At 42.6% G+C, this 24,647-nt stretch overlaps 1 protein-coding gene across 1 annotated transcript in view; it reads left to right on the forward strand.

Moving 5' to 3' along the window:
• Positions 1-4,015: 4,015 nt before the first annotated feature.
• The window catches only part of CHN1 (chimerin 1), a 131,656-nt gene continuing 111,024 nt past the window's right edge, over positions 4,016-24,647 (forward strand). Inside the window, exon 1 of the mRNA XM_042458383.1 lies at positions 4,016-4,262. Coding sequence (XP_042314317.1) covers positions 4,241-4,262 — 22 coding nt within the window. The 5' untranslated portion in view covers positions 4,016-4,240. The remainder of the gene's footprint in view (positions 4,263-24,647) is intronic.

A 24,647-nucleotide genomic window follows, 5' to 3' on the forward strand; every position in this document is an offset into this window, starting at 1 on the left:
GGGCTAATTGCTGGATAATTTAATACAGCCCTCAGAAAATGGAGTAGAAATTTAAGTGATCTCTGTTACAAGTGTAGGGGGAGGCAGAGAAGTGTTCTTACAGTCAGTGACCTTGATCAATGAGTATCTGATTGTTAGAGGTGTGTCCTTATATCTGTCGGTGAAATGCCAGTTGCACGTATACTAACACCACTAGGACTCTTTCAGGGATTTTGGAAGGAGAAGCAATTGCTTCTGCCCTCCTTTTGACTGTACCACTGGTTTCACAATTGTTGGAAAGACAGGCTAAGTCACCCCTGCTTCAGCACTTCCTTCCTAGATTCAGTCAATTTCTCTTTGCTTAAAAACACTGTGTGTCCTTGCCAATTTATAACACATGTTGGCAGTGAAACACTAACAGGGCCTGGGTAGTAAAATCCTAGCGAGGCCAGACTAGTGACACAATATGATGTAAGGAAATTGCAGAAATCTTTGAAAACCTCTTGTCACTTCCACATGTGCATATGTTTCTAGTTTTTCTTGGGTTTCAAACATTATGAAATCCTTTTTTGAATGGTTTTATCACAGTTTTCAATGTATGCTGAATGCTTATTGTGATTTAGTGGGCAGCTGGGAACAGCTCAAGAGGAAAAGTTAAATTAGAGCAATAGCCCTTTTAAATATGTTGAACAGTTCCCCACTCCAGCCTGTGATTACGTTTTGCTTTTCTTCCCCTTATATGAGGAAATTACTGTGAAAGCTATTACAAGGACATAACAGTGTTAAGGACTAGCTCCACTTGCTGGAATGTGCAGCAAGATCAACCAGCTTCAATCAATGTTTTTTGATGTACAAATGACTCTTGAGGGAGGGGTTGCTCTGAATTACAATTTTTGTACTTTTAATGCCTTTCTGTGCTTTGTCCATATTGTCCTTCCCAATCCCATTCCAAATTCCGCTGGTACATTACAAAGGAAAGGGAGGTTTGCTTTCTCTCTCGATGCAATTCATGCCATCCTTAAGGGTCTATAATAGTGCTACTCAAACTGGTACTCTATCATCATCATCATCATCATCATCATCATCATCATCATCATCATCAATTTTATTTTTATCCTGCCTTTCTCCCAAAGTGGGATCCAAGGTGGGTAAATGAACTGGGGCTGGTACCTGGAGAGCTTTAAAGAAAGAACAGTTGTAAACAGTGGGCACAAATATCCTACCAGTTCCTGGCACATTGTGTGTGTGTGTGTGTGTGGGGGGGAATGGTAGAATTCCCAGTCCCCCACATCAGATAGCTTAGAAGCACTTCTCAAAACAACAGCAGCTTTTCTCTGGCTACAGAACCTTTAAACATCCCCAGAACACCACAACTAACATGGGGATTCTGGCAGTGGTAATCCAAAAAAGGAATATTTCCTGACTCTAGCTCCTTATTCTTTTTAAGATCTGAAAATTTAGTTTAGGCAGAATTAAGATACTTTTTGAGTAAGATAGTAATGTTGTTGTTGTTGTGTGCCTTCAAGTCTTTTCTGACTTATGGTAGCCCTAACAGAAAGCTATCATTGGGGTGTTTTGGCATCTACTTTCAGTCCTGCCCAAATGGGTTTGATTCCCTGCTTGTCCATGAAACCCACTGGGTGACCTTGGGCAAGTCACATGCTCTCAGCTTCAGGAGAAAGCAATGGCAAATCTCCTCTGAACAAATCTTGCCAAGAAAACCTCATGATAAAACTGCCTTAGCTTCGCCATAAGTCAGAAGTTACTTGAAAGCACACAACAGCAACAAGCTGGAGAAAAGTGTTGAGGATACAACGAAGGGCCAAGAAGACAAACAAATGGATTATTGAACAGATCAAGCCAGAACTCTCCCTTGAAGCCAAGATTACTAAACTTAGGCTGTCCTACTTTGGACACATTGTGAGAAAACATGAATCATTAGAAAAAACAATGATAATGGGAAAGGCCGAAGGCAGTAGAAAGCGAGGAAGACCGCAGGCCAGATAGAGACTCAATTAGGGAGATCATGGACTTGAATCTGCAGGACCGAAGCAGAGCAGTGGAAGACAGGGGGTCTTGGAGATGTCTCATCCACAGCATCGCCATGAATTGAGGTTGACTGGAAGGCAGTAGACAACAACAGCAGCAGCAGCCGCCAAGTTAGCAAGTGCTTTGAAGGAAATGTAAATGAAGGCGGGGAGGGTGGCCCTGGGTGACCACCTAGAGGTCCACCTTTCCCAGAACCTGCCCTACATTTCAATCTTCTTTCTAGGACCGTGGTTCTCAAACTGCGATCCTGCTTTGGACTTCAACTGCCAGAAGCCCTAATCCGTTTGACCAGTAGCTAGGAATTTTGGGAGCTGAAGTCCAAAAATATCTGAAAGACCAAAGTCTGGGAACCACTGGTCTAGGAGGAATTCCAAAATGTTCTCCATTTTGGGCATCGTGACTAAGGGGCTGTACAATCAGCCCGTAAGAAGTGGCTTTATGCTGCTCCTGGAAGCGTGGGTTGGGGATGTGGCTACTGCACGCCACATCCCAACCCGGTACAAAAATGAGCTGCGAAACGCATCTCCTATTTCTGCCGCTACAGGGACGCCATAAGTGCTGTGGTGCGACCTTTGACGCCACTTGTGCGCAGTGCAGTACCTCATCCCAGTGGCATCATTAGGGGGGTGCTTTAAAAGAAGGTGGGAGTGGGGAGAAGCTCGGTGGGAGGAGAAAGGAGAGACCCCAGAATTTTTTAAAATTACAATTTCAAAATTTTAAATTAAAAAACATTTTTTTTCAATTTTTTATTCTTTTACAGTTTTCTTTATAAACATCACATTTTTGATAGGAGCTGTGGCTGAATGTTTAAGTAGGTTATATGGAAGGTATGAGTGGGGAAGAAGAGAAGATGAAATGAAAGATATAGAATGTTAGTTAAGAGGGTGTAAGAAAGTTCAAGAAAGTTGGGATAAAGATAAGAGAAGGTAAGGAGAGAGAGAAGATTGGGAAATGGCAAATTGATGTTAAGTTTATAAGAGAGGGAAGGTAGGAGAGGATCTATAGAGGAAAATATGGGGAAATGTCACAAAATACCCTGCTCTTGTATTCATGTTGGAAGCTTTTAGATTATGTAACGTGCTTAATTAGTACAAATGATATTATTATTATCATTAAGCTTTGTTTATATAGCGCTGTAAATTTACACAGCACTGTACATACAATCTTTTAATTAGATGGTTCCCTGCCCTCAGGCTTACAATCTAATTTGTATGATTTGTAACATGTCATTTTAATTAATAATTAAAATAATAATAAAAACTTCACATTTTAACCAAATCTTCACTAGGCATATGAAAAACACATTTAGATTGTGCATATGGTATTGTAATTGTAAGTTCTAATTTTAATTTTGCTAGCCGTTTGTGTCACAACTACGACATCCGCCGCTATATGGGAATTATGATTTACGAGTAACATTGGTGCAAAAAGCATCCCTAAGGGTTCTGTATGGTGTGAAATGGGAGGAGGAGCTCAATGGGGGTGAGTGGGTGACACCATGAGTTTCCACACTGGGTGACACCAGCCCTAGGGATGCCATTGCCTTGTCCTCCTTTGTGGCGAGGACGACATATCTGGCCACCCTGGGGGAGCACAAGAGGGTCTCCATGGTATACACTCCCCCCCCCACACACACACACTTGCATCTCCTCCAAAACACTTGCCAACTTGGCTCTTGTTATTGGAGATGGAGACCCCCCCCCCTTTAAAAATAAAACAACAGTGTGTAACAACTACTGGGAGTGGAGGGGAGCGGGAAGGAGCTCCCCACTCCTAGGGCGGCCCCAACCCTCGCCTGCCCTGCCCTGAGGGCGAAGGCCTGGGTTGGTCGTCGCCTGGGCCTAGGCCTCGGTTGCCATGGAAACGCGCGCAGGGCCTGGAAAGCTGCGGAGGAGGAGGAGGAGGAGGAGAAGCCGGTCATGTGGAGAAGCAAGATGGCCACCAGACCCTGAAGGCGGCCAAGGAGGAGGACCGACCGGGGGAAGACGACGCCCCGAAGGGAGAGTAGTCCCTGGGGGAGGCGAGAGCCCTTCCTTCTCCCCGCCTGGAGCCCTGTCTCTCTCTCTCTCTCTCTCTCTGCCTCCTCTTCCTGAGGGAGCAGCCCCATCAGGAGCACTAACTTTGATTGCAGCGCTGTCCTGGCTGTTTTGCGCGTGTTTTGTGCAGAAGCCCATGTCCAGCGGCTGCCAGGGACCCCGACCGGTCCTCTGCCATGGCGCTGCTCACCTTCTTCGGTGAGTAGCAAGGAGGAGGGATGGGGGCATTCCTGGGGAGGCTAGGGAGGGGGCTCCCGGGCATCTCCTCCTCCTCCTCCTTCGGCGTTCTTCCTGATCAGGATGGCCAGCAGGGAGACAGACAAGGCGGCTGCCCCCTCCTCCCCTCCTCTCTCCTTCTCTCCCATTGTTTCCGCTTCAGGCAGTGGCTCTTGTGGGTGTGGGACTGCTCCTGGAGCCCCTTTTGGGACCTGTATATCCTAAAAGTCACTAAATACCCTCATAGTCCCTTTGATCTGGGAAGCTAAGCAGGGTCCGCCCTGGTTAGTCCTTGGGTGGGAGACCGACAACGCATACCGGCTCTGTTGCAGGGGAAGGAGCTGGATAACTACCTCTGAGCATTCCTTGCCTAAGGAAACCCTATCTGGTCATCACAGGAAACTATATATATATATATATATATATATATATATACTCACACACACACACACACACATGCATGCATACATGCATACACACATTTATTATTATTATTATTATTATTATTATTATTATTATTATTATATTACAGTATTCATTTGTATCCTGCTCTTTTTCCAGAACTGGGACTCAGAGCAGCTGCACAGCATTAAAAACATATACTGTACATATATTTATACACACACACACACACTCACACACACATATATATACATACATACACACACACACATATACATAGAGACATATACAATACAGATACACATTCATACACACACACATGTATATGTAATCTTTATTCAGAAAGTCTACAGAGGTATCGCATAACACAAATAATTAACCTTATAAGTCCATTATAAGACAATGGACAAGCCTTTTGAAAGGTGGGGTTTAGTTTGAAACAGGAATACCAATACCAAAAAGAATACTGTAGGCTCTGTTTCAGAGGCAAAACCGGCTCTAGATCCTCCGTGCCTAAGAAATTCCTATTAAATTCAGGGGTTGCCATCGGTCTACAGGCGATTTGAAGGCACACACGCACTCCTCATTTTAAGAAAGCCACACTCTTGTGATTTTGCATGTCCCAGGGATGATTTATGGTACCAGCAAGGGCTGATAAGACAGATACAGTAGATAAATGACTCAGCCATAGTAAAGTAGAAAACTATACTAGACAGGCTAATGAGTTCTTTAGCTTGGTAATCTCTTCACTGACTTCTTCAGTGGATCTCCTGTTTAAATGTAAATGATGGGAGACCACCAATCACTATTAAGTGCTATAGACTATATTTCAGAAGAAAGAATTGGCAAAACCTCTGAATGCTACTTGCCTAAGAAAACCCCATGAGATTCATGGAGTTGCCATAAGTCAACAGGCAACCTGAAGACACACACACATACAATGTTTATTGGCATTTGGTGAATTTAGTGCCAGACTTTTTCATACCATCTGTTCTATCATTTCCAGAAGTGTTTTGGATTTTTTCAGATTTTGGAATACAGTACTTGCATATACTTAATGAGACATTTTGGAAATGGGACCCAAATATAAACACAAAATTCATTTATGTTTCACATATAGCCTATATACAGCCTGAAGGTGATTTTATACAATAAATAATTTTGTTCATGAAACAAAGCTTTTGTACACTGAACAAAAGGTATCTCTATTTCAGCCACTATATAATCTGTTCTTTCATTTCTGTTCACATAGGGGAGGGAAAAATCTATATAAAGTCTCCCTTATCTGAAATGCTAGGGACCATAAATGTTTCAGGTTTATCTGGATTTTAGAATACTTGCATATACATAATGGGATATCTTGGAGCTGGAACCCAAATATAAACACAAAATTCATTCATGTATACCATATACACACAGCTTGAAGGTAATTTTATACAGTATTTTAAATAATTTTGTGCATGAAACAAAGTTTTTGGCTACTTAACAAAAAGTGTCTCTTTTTCAGCCACCAATGAAAAAGTTTTGGTTAATATTTCAGTATTCCAGATAAGGGAGACTAAACCTGTGGTTCGCATTTGTACCAGTGAGATATGTTGACTCAAAGGAACATTGGAAACACCCTCCCTTTTAATTGCCCAGCCTCTTCTGGGAGAAGTTACCTCCAGACTGCAAAAGACTGGACTTTTTGAGTAACATAATTTGCCTCCCCTCTCAAAGGGAAGATCATAGAGACAGCAAATGAGAGGTGAGCAAATATGGGGACATCTGATCTTCATTTTCTAAACAGTCTTAAAAGTTCTTTAAAAAAACTACACATGGATGAAATTAGGGGTTTGGGGGGGATTTTGTTTGATGCTGCCTGTTTTTAGCAGCAGGCAAAGATTCTGGTAAATAAAATATTAAAACAGATGAGTTTTATATGCTGGCATATTAATATATTTAAACTTAATTAAGCTTAATTGTGCACATTCCTAACTTGGCAATTAAAAACCACTTGGTTACAGTAAAGTGAAGCAAAAATAATCTTGATATTAACGTGCCATTTGTGGAAGCAGATTTCATTACATAAATAACCCGTTGCTGTTTCTTAACTTGAGGCGTGCTTTCTACTGAGTAATTTTGCATAATTGTAATATATGCATAATGTGTTTCCACATAATGCTGTAGAGATGCAGTTTATTTTTATTTAGAATTTTGCTGAGATTTGTGTGACACGTACTGTGAATGCAAGAGTTTGTTAAGAACACAATCCTCCCCCAGACTATCCTCTCCATAATTGTTTTTATATGTGTTAGAGTTAGAAGTACTTCAGTGTGCTATTTGTAAGCATTTTGTAAAGAATTCACTTAGATTTAGCTTCAGAGCTGTGTAGTGAAATTACATTTCAGGTTATTTGAGAACATCCTCTTTAAAAATAAAATTACTAATGAATATCTTTCAGAACAGCTTATGTTGCAATCCTCCATTCAAGTCTTGCACTAGGAATTTACTCTCTCTCCATTGTTGCTAACTGCCTTCAAGTCAGCCTCAACTTATGTTGACTGGACACCGCTGTTCAGTTCTTACAGACTCATGGCTGTAGCTTCCTTGATTGAGTCTATTTTCTCTAAAGCGATATTTCTCTTTTCCTGCTGTCCTTTACCTCACCTAGCATTAATGTCTTTTCTAGGGAGTCATGCGGTATGTCTTCTCATGATATGACCAAAATACAAAATACAAGAGCTGCAATTTAGTCATCCTCCTTTCAAAGGAGAGTTCAGGCTTGATTTGCTCTAGGATCTTCTGAATCTTCTAAAGACTTGCCTTTTTAGCAATCCACAATATCTTTAAAACTTTTCTCCAGCACCACATCTCAAATGAGTCAATTTTATTCCCCTCAGCTTTCTTCACTGTCCAACTCTCACATCCATACATAATGATGGGAAATACAATGGCATGTATAAGGGCATATAATGTAGTATTCAGTGAAATATCTTTGCATTTCAAGATCTTGCCTAGTTCGTTCATAGTTGCCTTTCCAAGTCCCAGGCTTCTGATTTCTTGACTGCAATCTACATTCTGATCAATGACTGATCCAAGGTATGGAAAATCTTAGACTGTGGTGAATAGAACCTCAAGCTGGCCAATGAGAAGGCAGCTAGAGCTCAGCCAATCAGGTGCTGGCTGAAGAATTGGAAGATTCCGTGTGACAGTGGGTTTGTTCAGTTAGGGTTGAGAATTCTGAAGGTGAGGGTTCTGACAGTTGGAGGGGAACAGTTAAGCCTGAGAGAGGGAGTGTGTTCTGGGAGTTCCTGAGGGAACAGATTAGAGTTGTTGATAGACCACAGAAAGGTCTGATAAGTACAAAGTAGGACAGTGTTAGGTACGAGTCAGACTCTGAAATAGGAGTTTGGTCAGGTTATATGTGGAAGGATAATAGTGCCTTTGGGGCTGAGGTAATATTAAGAGAAGTATCAATTTGTAACTAAATTACCAAGCCTAAAGTAAGAAGTCAACAATAACAACTTTGAAATCAAGTTACAATTTATTTTCTTGCCTTACAATAAACTTTTGTTATTATTTAAGAAATACATGGCTGGTGTTTTACAATCAAACTACGCTGCCAAACAGTAGACACAGTGGTGTTGTCCATCAGAGGAGAGACTTGTGGGTGGACGTCACATAAATTGGTGGCAGCAGTGGGTTAAATAGGCCCAGGGTGCTGTCATCAATAAAACTTAGTTGTGTGTGTCACATAGACACATAGACTATTTCAGTTTCTTCACTGTCTGCATTAAACTTATGTAAATCATCTAGGATTATTATGTTTGAAGCCGAAGGCTTTCATGGTTGGCATCCATAGTTTTTTGTGGGCTTTTCAGGTTATGTGGCCATGTTCTAGAAGAGTTTCTTCTTCATGTTTCACCAGCATCTGTGGCTGGCATCTTCAGAGAATGTTTGTCTGGAAAGGACTTGGGTATATATATTGTGTGACCTGGAAAGGCAGGAGTGATTTGCATGTGGATTGTTCTGTTGCTAATGGCAGGCCTCAGGGTGGGAGGGTCTGCAAAAGAGGATTAATGTCTGCTTGATAGTGTTCATTGTCTGCTGGGAGATTTCTCATTTGCATTTGTTGAGTCGTTATCTTGCTATCTTTGAGGACTGGTAGCCAAACCTTGTTTACTTTAAGGGTTTCTTCTTTTCTGTTGAAATTTTCCAGGTGTTTGGTCATTGTAATTGATGATGGCAGCTGAAGCCTGACAATACTTGGAGGTCCAAATGTTGCCTACCCCAGTTTTAAGCAGCATTTTAACACTTCTAGCACATCACTGTAAACCTTTCATGGTAATGATTCACTGGCATGTGAATGCTGCTTTCGTTATACTGGCAAACTACTTAATATGCATGTCTTCCCATGTGGTTCATAGTTCATGCAGTTTCATTTCAGGCATCTGCCACCCTGGTTAACCCTAGTTGGTGGGATTGAGTGTGGCCAAAAAGAGAGGGCAGATTGTTTCTGAGAGCCAGAATAGTGTAATGGTTTGACTAGGACTCTGGAGACCAGGGTTTCAATCCATAGTTGTCTGTGGAAATTCACTGGGTGAATCACTGGCCTTCAATTTCTTACCATCGGCTAGTCACACTTTCTCAGCCTTAGAGGAATGCAAAGGCAAACCACCAAACAAATCTTGCCAAGAAAATCCTGTGATAGGTTCACTTAGAATCACCGTAAGTGGGAAATGACTTGAAGGCATACAGCACACACAAACTGTTTCTTCTGGAATCATCCAGGAGTAGCAGTTCACCTTTTAAATAGGTTTCACAGGCTCTTTACACTGAAAAAATTTATTTTCAAACAAAAAAAATGGCATTTTGGTCACTTCTGGATTCTATTTATTTATTTATCGTTAGCATTTTGGGTAGTCCATGTGTCTTCAGAGGGTCCCAAAAACAAAGCATTGGTCCCCATCCTTTTGACGTAGAAGTATAGCAAAGGTGTCTTACAGCATGTAAAATCACAATGTCTTAAAAATAATAATGTAAAAGTCAGGACCAGAAATTACTTCCTCCTGTGTTGGTAAAATATTGCTTTAAAAGTAGTGTCGCCGGGCCCATAACTGCTCCGGTGGGTGAGGGGTTGGGATGCAAATCCATGGTGGAAAAAGCTGCAGACGCTGGGTGATGCTCAACCGTACTTTATTAACACAACTTTAACTGCCACACCCACAGGGAAGAGAGACTGGTTACTTCACTGCCTCCATTGGTCTTGGCTGGGTTTAGGCTTTGGGGCCAGCTCCTCCGTCAGGTATGCTGTCTCTTCACACCCCTGGGCCCTGGACGTCAGTTAGCCAGCCAACACCTTCCCCTAATATCCCATTAGGAACAGTTTTATAACGTTACTCCACAGGAATATAGGTAGTTGGTTCAGGACCAACAGCCTAAAACCGTAGCTGAAGCAGCCAAGTTACTAGATACATTAGCTTTAATCAGGCGGTCCTGGGCCAATTTCCGGCCGAGCTTGGTAGGGCTCTTTGGCTTCCTCCAATACAGACGGGTGTACCCGGCCAGCAAAGAAGCCTTCCGAGGGAGAGTCTCATTCACGCCTGCACACACCACCTTCTCGTTGACCTTGCAGGTGGCGACCTATCTCCGCCGACCACACCTCTTGCACCTGGGCCGCTATATCTTCCTCATAGCCCCTCACCTCCCATCGGCTTCTTCTGTTCCCCTCCCCAAGCTCTGCCTCCTCCTCCCCTTTTCTGCCCTGTGGACCCAACTCCGGCCCCACCCATGCCCTATCTGTTTCTCTGAATCCGCTGTGGAGAAGGATGGATTAGCTTAGCAACCGCACAGCCAATCATGAGCCAGCTGCCCTAGCCAATGAGATACTGGCAGGGAGAAGATTGAAGTTCTGTTGTGACAGTTAAGAACTTCAGATAGGATTTGTTTTTCAGAGCAAGAAGGTCTTGCTACCATTTATTTATTTATTTTATTATTTATATCCCGCTCTTTTCCCAGGACTGGACTCAGAGCCAGCTTCACAGCAATTAAAAACAACAAACAACAAAAAGTACAATTAAAACATTTTAAATAAATAGATAAATGACATGCATTAAACGGAATGATTAAACTAGTCCAACATTCCGTCGTTTCTTATAGTGTTACTTAATGCCTGTTTGAACAGGTAGGTCTTCACCTGCCCTCGGAAAGCCCATCAAGGAGGGAGCTTCTTATCTCCCGGGTAGGGAGTTCCAGAGTCTAGGGGCAGCCGCTGAGAAGGCCCTCTCTGTTGTCCCACACCAACGTGTTTTGAAGGTGTTGGGATGGAGAGAAGGGCTTCTCCAGAGGATCGCAGAGTCCGGGCAGGTTCATACCAGGAGCGGTCTGCCAAATAATGTGGACCTGAGCCATGTAGGCTTTGTAGGATATAACCAGTACTTGAATTGTGCCCGTGGTGGCAGCCAATGAAGCTGTTTCAACAGGGGAGTTGTATGGGCTCTGTAATCGGCGCCTGTTAACAGCCTGGCAGCAGCTCTTTAAACCAGTTGAATTTTCCGAACACTTTTCAAAGGCAGTCCTATGTAGAGCCCATTACAGTAGTCCAAACGAGATGTAACCAAGACATGTACCACCGTGGCCAGATCTGGCTTCTCAAGGAACGGGCATCCAGAGAGGGACAGTTAGGCCTTGGAATCCTGAGAGTGAGGGTTCCAAGGATAGAGAAGGACGGTTAGGGGTAGCGTCTGAGTAGAAAAGGGCTCCCTACCGTTATACTTCCAGGACTCTAGAAAAGGGAGTGGCTGGAGTGTGATATCCTGGGGGATATTGTTAGCTTTGGTGGCTGTTAGGACTAAGTTTAAAAGAGAAACTTAATAGAAAGACTGAGTGAATCTTAGTTATAAGAAACTAGTGACTTAGTTAGAGATTTATAAAACCAATGGTAACTATAACAAAGTGAAAGTAATAATAACATAAGATATATCAAAAACAATACTGTTAAACCTTCTTGTAAATAAAGTTTTATTTGTTTGATTCAAGAAGGACACGCCTGGACTTGAGTTAATACCACACTACTCACATTACCAAACACGGGTGGCAGAGGTGGGATTAGAAAACCCCATAAGACTGCCATCTTAAGGAGAAGAAATAAGGTGAAGGAGTGTTGTCTTCACATATTTTGGTGGCAGCAGTGGGATAAAAAGGCCCAGGGTGTTGTCATCAATGAAACTTACTTGTGTGTGTCACATAAATTGATTGCAGCGGTGGAATATCAAAAGTCCCAAGCGCCTGCCACATCTGCTACCTTCCCTTCCCTCACAGCTTCTTCAGGGTCCTCTTGTCCGCCGTCTTCCCGTGTGGGACCCCAACCTAACTTCTCCCCTTCCTCTACCCTTTGACAGAGCCCCCAGGTCAATAGGGTGGGTCCCACATCTACTAGCGATGGGCCCTGCCGGGAAAAGAAATCTGCGTTAGCGTGATGAGATTTGGACTGATGTTGTACTACAAAGGCAAAAGGCTGAAGAATTAAGTACCACTGTGTTAAGCGTGGGTTGTTATCTTTCATCACTGCTAACCATTGTAATGGGGTGTGGTTGGTTACCAAGGTGAATGCCCCCCCCAATAGTACCGAAGGGCAAGGATAGCCCATTCCACAGCCGAGTATTTTTGCTGTGGTGGTTTAAGCTTTCAACTCAAGAAGAAGTTGGGATGCTTCCTGTCCTCCCAGATTTGGGATAATACGGCCCCCAACCCTACTTCTGAGGCATCTGTGTAGCAGGAAGGGCTTGGAAAAGTCTGATGCCCGGAGTACAGGGTATGTGAGCAGTTTATGTTTAATGAGGTTAAAGGCCTGTTGTTCTTGGGGCGACCATTTAACCACCCGGGGTGCTCAACTTTTTGTCAGTTCCGTCAGTGGTGCTGCTAAAAAAGTCTGGTATGAATTTGTGGTAGTAGCCCGCCCAAAAATTGCCGCACCTGTTGTTTAGTATTGGGTCGGAGCCACTTGGACACTTGGGTAATCTAGTCAGGGTAGGGACCACTCCCACCTGTAGCCTCCATGTCACCCCCTCATTGGTCACCGTGACCCCCACGGTACGGTACGGTTTGACATCCCCATGGATACACTGTACCCACATTACTTCTGGGGTGCCAGTATATTCCCCTTCTCTAATAAGGGACCGTCCGTACCCCGAATCTACCTTAGCTTCCACCCACTGCCCTTCCGCCTTGGCCTGCATTATCTTAGCCTCTTGTCCATTCCCATTTACCTGTGCGGTCTCCCAGGTCTCAGCCCACGAACAATCCATCACTGGCCAGTCTCTTCGTAAATGGTCTTCCATGCTGCAGGTAAAGCAGGTCAGCAGCTTTTTCAGACCCTCCTTTGGGCCTGGCAGAGGAGAACCCCTTCGCAGTGGCCCCCCTCCTTTTCAGTTCTCTGGCTCTTCCCTGGCGGTTGGGTGAAGGTTCGGCTTCTCTTCCCCTTTTCCCAGTCCCATCCCGCTGGCTTCAGGTCTGATGTTCCGAGCTCCTGCCATGTTCAGGGTGTGCCACCAGGGGGTCTCAGCCTCCTCGGCCCCCACAACAGCTTCCATCAAGGCCACCGCCTCTTCCAGAGTCTTGGGCAGATGACACTGGACCCAACTTCAGGTCGGGGCCAGAATGGCGTTGATATATTGCTCCACCATGTTGACCTCGGTCACCTTGGCCGCACTCTGAACCGCAGGCTTTAGCCTTCAGAAATTGTTAGCTTGCACCCTCTGGCCTAAGGTGTGTAGATGGAGGCCAGCTTTCCACTTGAGGTCGTGTAGCCTCCTGCGATAAGTGTCCTTTGATATGTTCAGTGTGTTGAGGACAGCGGCCTTCAACTTTTCGTAGTCCCCAGCCTCTTCCGGGGTTAGAGTATCGAGGACCTCTTGGGCGGAGCCCATCAGGTATGGGACCAAAATCAAGGCCCACTGGTCCAGGGATCAACGAGCCGCCGCAGCCACCCTCTCAAACACGTTGAGAAAGGCTTCAGGGTCATCATGTGGCCCCATTTTCGCCAAGCTGTTCCCCACACTGCCTCACCACCCATAAAGGCTTGTAATGGTTCATAAAAAAATTAGCAAATGCTAGCCCCAATTTTAAGGCAGCATATAGTGGTCTGAGTGTTGGACTGTGATTCTGGAGACTACGGTTTGAACCTTAGCTTGGCTATGTAAATTCACTAGGTGACCTTGGGCACACATTTTTACCCTCAGAGGATGGTAATGGCAAAACCCCTTCTGAAAGAAACTACCCAAGAAAACCCCATGATAGGTTGGCCTTACGGTTGTCATAAGTCGGAAACAACTTGAAGGCACACAACAACAAACAGCCCTCATTTTGAGGCCTAAATACCTTTAAGGCATCAGATCTATCTGATCTTGGCGGCTAAGCAGAGTTAGTACTTGGATGGGAGATTGCCAGCAATACCAGGTGTTGTAGGCTATATTTCAGAGGAAAGAAACCACCTCTGAATATTCTTCATCTAAGAAATTCCTATTAAATTCAGGCGGTCACTATAGGTCAACAGGTGATTTGAAGGTACACACATACACATACACACATTCCTCATTTTAAGAAAACCATACTTTTGTGATTTTGCGTTTCCCATGGCTGATTCATGGTATCAGCATGAGCTGATAGATGGATGAATGGATAGATAGTTTATTTTATTTTATTCTGTTTTATTTTATTTCTATGCTGCCTTTCTCCCCAAAAGGGGCCCAAGTTGGCTCACAGTATAAAAACACATTGAAACAAATTTTTAAAAGACAATTAAAATAACCTAATCAAAATACTACAAAGTTAAATTTTAAAACATACAAAAGTGTAAAAACATAATCTAAAACAACTCCAAATAAAGCCACCCTTGCATGATTTTAAAAAGCCTTCCTTCATAAAAATGTTTTTACCTGCCGGCAAAAGGCCAGCCTAACCCCCTGTGGTAGAGAGTTCCAGATGGTGAGAGCAGCCACCGAGAAGGCTATCTTTCGTTTCATCACCAAGCAAGCCTGGGATGGTGGTAAGACCGAGAGAAAGCTTTTTCCTGAAAAGCTAAGGGCTCTAACTGTGTAGGGCTTTATAGGTCATGACCAGCACTTTGAATTATGCCTGGAAACAAACTGGTAGCCTTTGAAGCTGTTTCAATAAGGGAGTTATATGCCCCCTGTAACTGGCTCCAGTCAACATTCTAGCTATGGCATTTTGTACCCGCTGAAGTTTCTGAACAGTTTCCAAAGCCATCTCCACATAGAGTGCATTAGAGTAGTCCAAACGGGACTAGATAAATGACTTAGCTGTAGAAAAGTAGAAAACTCTACCAAGACAGGCTAATGAGCTCTGTAATTTGGTATTATCTTCACTGACTTCTTGAGTTGATCCCATGATTAAAACAAAACAGCAACCTTAAAATGTTGTTAGTGACTGATGTTCACCAGAACACTGGAACTTGGAGAGTGCATTGAAGTTTATTTAATCATTCTTTCCTCTGCCACCTTTACAAAGGACTTCCCACTTAAATTACTGTTAGCTCATCTGGTAGAATAAGATAAGTATTTGAATCGTACCTATAGTTGACTAATATGGCTAACTAGATATGTGAAAACTGGGAAGGGGAGATGGTATCAGAAGAAAATGGGGGTATTTTTTGGAAGATCCTTTCAAAGGTGGATGTTGGAAATTGTTTTTGCTAGTGAACTTTGGTCTAATTTGAAGGTAAGAGAAGCAAGCATCCTATGTATTTTGGCCTTTCAACCTGGACCTTTATTCGTGGATGACCTTTTTACCTCTCTCAATTGAACAATAGTGGCAAACATCCCTCTAGCATACGATGCAGCAATTTGAATCTCTCTCCCTCTGTTTATCATTGTAAGTATATTTGCTGTTTAATTATATGAAGCTAAGGCCTGGTCCAGATGGACCAAATGGTCTGTGCTGGTGGCGTACTAGGGTTAAGGGGACTGCGTGGCAACCGCACGGTCCCTAAACCTAGTACGGCGCAGTGCAGTAAGAATGGTGGTGCCCCATGTATATGGGTGCCGACATTGTGACGTGACGGACGCATAGCATCTGCATGTCGCGCCACGCCAGTTACGTCACGAGAGCGCCATTGGCACACTCAGGCATAAATGGTGCAGCACAAAAAGAACTTGCTTTTCGCGGGTTGTTTTTTCACCGCAGGGAAGCCATGCAGTTTGGCGGCTGTGGCTTCCCTACGGGGAGAAAAAAGATGCCGGCAGGCCTCCCTTTTTGGGAGGTCTGTACCGGCCCAAAGGCAGCAATTATAAATGCTAATCACACTTAATAAGGCTTCCACACCACTGTAAGGAATCTGTGGGTCTTCATATGTTATTGTTGAACTGTAACTTCCATTGGTCCTAGCCAGCATAGCCAACTATGAGAGATGATGGAAAAAAAACATCTTGAGGGCCACGAGTTAGCCTTGTTCCAGACAGATTGGTCATAATAATGTCAGTCAAAAGACATTATTCAGGTAATTCAGCTTTTCCACTTAACAAATTTGCAAAGAAGTGAGAAATGCAAGAAGCTTAAAAATGGAAGATGATGTTCTTTAGACTCTATAAAATTCCTAGGGAGGATGTCATGGAAACCATTATTCTGCAAGTTTCTAAATCCCTGACAACCTGAGGATTCAGGTCTCATTATTTCCTGCACTTACAATGTCATTATTTTGGTTTAGTAAATGCTATAGTGAGGCCAGCATGGTGTACTGCTTTGATAGTTGGACTACGGCTCTGGAGACCAGGGTTTGATTACCTGCTTGGCATGGAAATTACTTTGAGTGAATCACACATTCTCAATGCCATGAAACTCTGTGATAAGGTTGTCTTAGGGTCACCATACGTTGGAAACGAGTTCAAGGCACACAATAACAAAAACAGTGAGGACCAGCAGTAAAAATATTTTCTTAGTTAAGTTCCCATGGGATGCTAAACAAATATCTGGGCTTTTGGTCTCGGAGTTGGTTAATAAAATTTACCTTGGGTGTAGTGTGCTCTTCAGATAAAGGCAGATTTTATTTCACTTGCTCATTTACCTCACATTTGCTTCATGTCTTTGCTACATGATTCTATCTTTATGCTGCATGTTTTTGTTCTTGCAAGTCTGAATCTTGTCTAGTGTGTATATGCTATGCTTTTTGTTTTTTGTCCTGTTTTTTGTCCTGTTTCCCCAAAGATTTATTCTGTATATATGGTACCTATTCCTTTTACCACATCCATTGTCAATAAACCCTTCCCATTAGTTTGGCTGTGTACACACCTTATGCTAGAAATTGCCTTTAGTACTGAATCAGATCTTTATGTCCACTCAGCCTGACTCAGGCCGAGTGGACATAACTAGGATGGTGCAGTAATTAATTTGGAGGGGGTGATGTTATCCTGGAGTTTTGATCACCCTTTCCTATACTCGACATCCCACAGCTTCTTGTTTGATCAGATAAGAGATGATGTATTCAGGGAAGTATAATAAAAGTCTTGTCCCATTTGAACCAGTGGATTAAACAGACTTGCAAAGGAATGTAGATAAATGTGTGCAAGGCATCAATACTCTTGCGTCTGTGGAGCCCTATATACAGTTGGCCCTTCTTATACACAGATTTTTTATACACGGATTCAAGCATCCACGTATTGAAAATGTTAAAAAAAAGTATAAATTTCAAGTATCAAACCTTGATTTTCCATTTTTTTATAATTATTTTATAATTTTGCTATGTCATTATGTTTAATGGGACTTGAGCCTCCACGGATTTTGTTATACACGGGGGATCTTGGAACCAAACCCCAGCGTATAACAAGGGTCCACTGTATGCTTATCTGGAAAAGGTTGTACTAAACAGAGTGAGTTGTCATTCTGATGTGCACTCCATAAATGTAATGCATGCTATGTAATACATGTTATTACATGTTTATGTTATTAGAGCAGGGGTGGGCAACTGCATGGAGGCTAGGGGCCAATCTCTCTCCTCCAATGTCTCTCCAGCAAGTTACAACCCCCGGACAGTGCTCCCCAATACCTCTGTCTTCATTAGAATCTTTCTCAAAATGGCAAACAGAAGAGATTTTGCACCACTTCCTATTGTCATTTTGAGGAAAATTTTGAGGGAGTGGAGGGTGTTCTGGGGAGCTTTTTATGTGACATTGAGATTGTTTTTGCAAATTTTGCAGGCTTTTGCGGTGGTTTTTGCATGTTTGCATGTTTTGCAGGTTTTTGCTGTGGCAAAACACAAATCGTGGGAGTTGGGATACTTTGGAAGATTCATGGGGCCATAAAGTGGGGTCCAGGAGCTGCATATGATAACAACAACAACAACTTTATTTATATTTCCCACCTCTCCCCATGGATCGAGGTGGGAGTACATCAGATAAAATCACCATTACAACAAGCACAGAGTTATCCAAAATTACATCAATTAATTAAAAAGGCAAATTCAATAAATTAATACAAGTCCATACCTATATATGATTAATGGAAGATAGAGTGTTACCCAGGTTCAGTTATGGTGGGCCAAATAGATAAGCCCGCCAGAAGAGATCTGTCTTAAGTGCTTTCTTGAAAGCAACTAAGGTGTTGATACGACAGATCTCTTCCGGCAGGTTGTTCCAAAGTGTGGGGGCAGCAGCAGTAAATGTCCTGTCATAGGTCGATTTCAATCTGATTTTTGGGAGCTCTAGTAATTGTTCTGAGTGTGCAGGGCAGATTGTGTAGGGAGAGACGTTCCTTCAAGTAACTCGGTCCTGAGACATGTAGGGCTTTAAACCTACAGGCAGCACTTTACCCATCCCTGTGTTCGGTAACAGCATTCCCCACTAACGGCTTGCACATATCCAGAAATTTTACATCTAGACTAGTGCTCTCCCCCTGCCCCATAATTTACATTGAGAAACCATCCACCAGCCTTGTGCAGCACTGGTGCTCTTTTAAAAATTGATGTGCCTTTGCCTGCTCTAGAAAGGAAGCCAACCTGATGTTTGTTCCTGAGCCTGAGCTGTCAGGCAGGATACCATGGGCCAGATTGCCCCTGTTTCCGACCTGGTTCAGTCCTCAGGCTAGCACAGCTACCAGCAGGAGTTTACATGCCTGCTGGCCACTGCACCATAGGGCCACTGCCACCCAACATCAGTTACCTGCTGCTGCCTTTGTATCTTCTCTGAAGATCTCCATCACAGCCCATAAGGATGAAAATGGAGCACCTGGCTACATCCACATTGCCAGTGCCCCCATCCGACATCACAGCCTGTGATGAAGACCTTTAGAGAAGACATGACAGTGGCAGCAGGTAAGGGCTATGTGGGGCTGTGTGGAATGCTGACTGTCACGGCAAAGTTTTCAAGAAGTTCTGCAGCAAGCAGGTGGTCTTTTTGCCCTGTGGTAAGGCACCTTTGGGTTGGAGTCAGTGCGGGACTGCCACATCAGTGTCCAAGCTGGTTGATCCCAGCCTTGGGCTGTTGGCCTGCATCAATGATGATGCGAGGCTGAGGGGAACACGGCTTTTGGAAGGGAGGGACAGAACTTTTGGCCTGTGTGTACAGGTTCCCAGTGTAAAGGACTATGCTTTGTCTGCAGAGGGTTAAAGAGCTGCAGGAGGGATGGGTAGGTTGCCTTAAAGCAGAGAAGTGGGAAGAGGAAAAGAGTGAGAAACTACAGTAGTTGGGCAACACTATTATGCACAGCATATAACATGTAGTTTACCTGTAAATAAAGCTATACCTCTTCAAACACATTCACTGATGGTTTTAGAAATAGAGCAAGAGAATATACCTCCTTTGAGGGTTTTGGGTTTTGGGTTTGTTTGTTTTTGTTTGTTTGTTTTTTTGCTTCCATGCCATCTCATGTGAGTCTGCACATCTACAACCAACAGAATGAGGAACTGATAGTCATATAGTACATACCAATAGTAAACAAATTCTCAGTATCAGCTAGCTTATCTGCATGCCTGAAAGATCTCCGAAGTTTACAGACATACAAAACAATCTTTAGGCCAGTGGCATTACTTAGTGCTGTAACTCATGGTGTCAACTCCCCATTGACCTTTTGCCATACCACACCATATAAAATATTTAGTAATGTTTTTGTACTAATCTTACCCATAAATCTAATTCCTGTATATCATGAATGTTTGTGACATAAACAATGAGAAAAATTAAAATTATACCTTTAAATTACAATGTCATATGCACAGCCTAAATGTATTTACTTGTACATAGTTTTGACTAAAGTGAAAATTTGGTAAGATGTGATGTTCTTAATATTTTTAAATATATATTTTTATTTTTTTATTAAAATTAATTTAAAAAAAAAACCCTAAGGCTCTCCTTTCTACTGAACCTCACACCACTCATGCTATCTCTTCCCCTGAGCTCCAGGAATGCAGGCGAACACCACGGCCTATTTCTGCCAAAAGGCAGATATTTGGAAAGAAGTGCTGTTACACACCCTCCTTTGGGTATCAGCTAGTGTGGTCCGCACTCCCTACACCCCTCAGTGACACCCCTGCGTTACACAAAAGACCACAAAAATGGAGATAGAACCCCAAACAGCTGAATGTTGGCAATGTGAATAGGAAGTTGATTGATGATTGGAGAAGAGGGAGAGAAAATCAGGGTGGGAGTTGGATAGGAGTATCCTGGAAAAGGACATGGCTGGCTGGAATCCTGAGCAGCAATACTTTATATTGTAATATTCTGTTGCAGGTCTAACTATATTATTTCAGATTTCCAGATGGCAGATAACATTTTTTAGACGTTCCCTTACATTAAAAACATCCAGGACCAGCTAGAAAGCTAGTACAGTGCGCCCGTGTGATGACAACACCCCTTCACCTTATGGCAGTCCTATGGGGTTTTCTAATTCCACCCCGCTGCCACTAATTTATGTAACGAACCCCCTTTAATTTGTGGCAGGTTCACAGTATTATATAATATAGTAGCGTGGATATAATATATATGCCAGACAAGCCTTTAGATAAAACAAAATATGAACTTTATTAAACAAAGGGTTTGAACAGATATTATCTGAACTGAATGGCATTAATCAGCTGTTAGTTCAGGCACATGTTACTTCGTTACATTGGTACTCTTTACTTCGTTACTGTTATTCCTCTTTCCCCAGATATTCTTTAACCCCCTCAGGACTTCCCTGTCCCTCTTTAGGCAATTCTTTTTACTAACTCCACCACCAAAGCTGTAATATCTCTCTGGAAATTATGTAACCGAAACCCCTCTTTTTAGTCTGGCTACACTGAGTCTCTTGTTTCTAGACTCCCAACCTAATACTGTCCCTCTCTGGACCTATCAAACCCTTTCTTTGTCTATTATCAACACCCCCTCTAACAAAATACTGTTCCCTCAGGAACTATCGGAATACAGTCCTCTCTTGGACTCTACTGTTCCCCAACTCAACACCAGCCTCATCCCTCAACATTCTAAACCCTAACTGACTAAAACCAACTGCCAAGCGGAATCTTTAAACTCCTCAGCCAGCACCTGATTGGCTTAGGGTCTCTGGCTTCTGATTGGCTGGTTTTTTAGTCAGTTCATCACAGCCCATGCCATGCGCGGATGCATTTTACACAGCTTGCAGCTTACGCTTGGGGAGGGAAACAATGGCACATGCACCTGTGGTGCGTGTGCACAGCTCCACCACATGCATGAGCCCCATTATTTCCTATGGGGCTCGAGCATAGGCATAAGGATAAGCATAAAGAGAGGGCCCACTGTACAAGATGGTTGAGCTAAGGCATTTCTCCTGGTTGAGCTAGCTTCCTACATATAGGGAGAGGTTTTTTAAAAATACAATACACCTCCCATATCCGTGGAGAATATGTTCTCGGACTTATTGCACAAACATGGAACCACCAGTAATAGCAAATGCTACTAAAGTGAATTACTTCTGGCACAAGCATACCACAGTCATGCTGGAGGATCTAGAAATCCCTAGAGAGAATACTTCTCTAGGAATCTCTAGGTCCTCCTGAAGGACTCTGTGGTCTGCTTTCAGAAAAAAACATACTTTAGAATCATACAGGAGAACCTAGAAAATGCCCAGAGAGAACTTTTTTTGGTGGTGGGTAAGTGAAATTATGGGTACCAGTCCTATGTATATGGGGGTTGAACTATACAATGAGAATTCACATTATTATCACCTGTGTTAATGATACAGTATATTGCATTCTCCCACCTTAGGATTTTCCTACCTTGTCCTGTTCCATTTGTAGGACAGACTAAACTGGTTAATAAATTGGGGGAGGGGGGGTTGTCTAGAGAAATAAGTGAAAGAGTGGTTAAAATGGTAGAGTGTGTGAATTCGCAGATGACCACTCGAAGAAACACAGTTACAGGTGAGCAACCTGTCCATCTCACTCTTCATTGTGAACTGACCATAGGATTGCCACATTATTTAATACATTATTATCAAATTCAGCATACATCACCCTTTGACTATTTTCTTTTGATATATAGCCCAAATATCCATAAAAGACCTAGTAGCAAATAATAGTTTTCATTTGTGGCCAAAAATTAATCAGTGTGCCAGACAAATCTTGAGGGGAAGAAATTTTACAGCCGGGGTTTCAGTATTCAGAAGGCCATGGTAACAGTTTCAGATGTCTGAATTTTGGTTGTGATCTCTTCTTAATTGGGTCTCAACAAAAATGTGTGAGGAAGGAGAACCTCATCTTAGTTTTATGGGTGAAAAATTACCATATCATTTATCATGTTGATACTAATACCAGCATTGCATCTAACCAAGGAAATACCATAACAATTCTGCTGATTCTGTTGATATAAATAGAATAGGCCAGGATCTTGCACAGTCAGACAACTCACAAAGCAAGTTTGACATTCTCATTGCTCACACAGGGAGGTATTCAGGACCTCCCTGCACAAGTGGTAATGAGAGAGCTGGTGAACAAATCCAGGCTTCAAAGAACCAGGCAGCTGTCAATGGGGCTAGCCTCTTCCAGGAGGTTCATGCTAATCAATGCATTGTAAAACTGTCAGCAGAATGTTCGGTTGCACCACCATTGAACAGGATCTTGGCCATGGTCTTATAACAGAATACACTTGAAAACACCTACCTAAAAGTTTATATGTCATACAGAATCATGAAGTCATCTCTGATTCTCTGTGTAACAGTGAAATTTGTTATGTTATCCAGCTACTCCACCTTGTGGCCAAATTTCTATAATGGCTGTTTTAAATGGAGAGGACAGCTGGCAGCATTGAACTCTTGGGGGATACACCCTACTCTTTTCCTGCACCAGCATATGGCATTTAACAAGGCAGTAGAATGCTGTGAATTTTGAGAATGGCCACAACTGCTCTTCTGGTAAATGTGCCCATTTTTGTATAAATGTTCTTATTTTTATAGCAAAATGTTTTGGAATACCACTGCAACATGTAACTAAACTTGATCCTCGTAGTAGTTTATAAAATATTATTTAGGAACATTTCTGTTCTGCTGTTTCCAGAGATCTTGAGGCAAGATGGAATGAATAAAACAATGTGAATAAATCTATATTTATTTATCTTTGCATACGTGTAGGTAGAGAGAGAGAGAGAATGTCCTCCCCACTCTCAAACATTAGAAGTATATGAACAGCTTCCCCTGTTCATATACGTCTAATGCTTGGGAGTGGGGAGGACGTTGTCTCAGGCTTTGTCAGTAGTAAGTCCTAGTCCCTTCAGGAAGGCCTGAGAATTATCCCTGTCTGAAATCTTAGAAGCTGCTCCCTTTCAGAGCTAAATGGACAAGTTGCATCTAGCTCATTATAAAGGCCCCTTCATGTGCTCTGAACAGTTTTGAAGGGTCCAGGTTCTTAAAGGCTTTTGTCTTTGTGTGAGAAGTCTGGGGCCCACTGTAGGTCATCAAAAGGAGTGGATGAACTTTCTGTACCTCTCATGGGAACTTTCTTGTTTCCTAAGAATTCAGTTTCTCCTTTAGCCCAAGCTTCCAGCATTTTAAAGCCCCAGGCTCTTGCTTTTTAAAACCTATTATTACCTTTACACCAATGCTTTGTACAAAATACAGTCTACATGAAAGGCATGGTGCCCTTGGGGCGCTACCTGGTGCCTCAGTCTAGAGCTGGCAGCTATGTATATTTGGGAGGGAAATTAGAGGATAATCAAGTTCTCTTGCTATGTTTGTTTTAAATCAGGGGTGCTGGAGGCAACATAGCCCATATGCGCCAAACCATAAATCCAGAAAGGTATTTTGTGGTGGTTTTTATAAACCTTTTAATGGGAATTCCTGCAAAATACCATTAAGATTCTGTCACACCATAAGGCTTCAACATGCTTGTTGCATTAAATGAGCCTTCCTTCCCTCTTGGCCTTTGGGAGTTTGCACATGGTAAGGCTCCATCATATAATCCTATTTATATGAAATAGGCTTGGATGTTGTTTTAATGTAGCTTGGGGTGAGGGGGGAGCAAAGATATGGGAAACAATTGTAGTCTTATGGTATTTCTTTTTACCCCATGGCTAAGGAAGTACCTGCTACAGTGCACTCAGCCTTGTCCCAGGCTAATGAGCCTACATTCTGGGTCTGCCTGTTAAGGTTTACTTCACAGAGTGGCATTATTTAGCCAGTCACCTAAGTACTCTCCTCCTTTGTATTAATTACTCTGCTCATTACAACAATGCAAGCAAATGGCACTGAGCTAATGGTAGGTAAGTGAGGAATTTTTAAGCAAGAAGCATCACAGTGAATGATGAGACCTCAGCTTGTGTGTATACAAATTCTGTAGAAAGCACTTGTTATATTTAAAATTCAGCTCCTGTCTTTAATTTAGGGTGTTTTCTTTTCAAGCTTGAAAAAAAGATGACAGAAGCAGTGGGATAACACTCTGAAATTTTAAAGTGAAAGAGATCATTGTCAGGATCCTATGAAATTTTGTGGAATGTACAATAAAGCCTTGCATAGAAAACATTCATGAACTTA

The sequence above is a fragment of the Sceloporus undulatus genome, chromosome 1 (assembly GCF_019175285.1).
Source record: "Sceloporus undulatus isolate JIND9_A2432 ecotype Alabama chromosome 1, SceUnd_v1.1, whole genome shotgun sequence".
Classification (NCBI taxonomy): Eukaryota; Metazoa; Chordata; class Lepidosauria; order Squamata; family Phrynosomatidae; genus Sceloporus; species Sceloporus undulatus.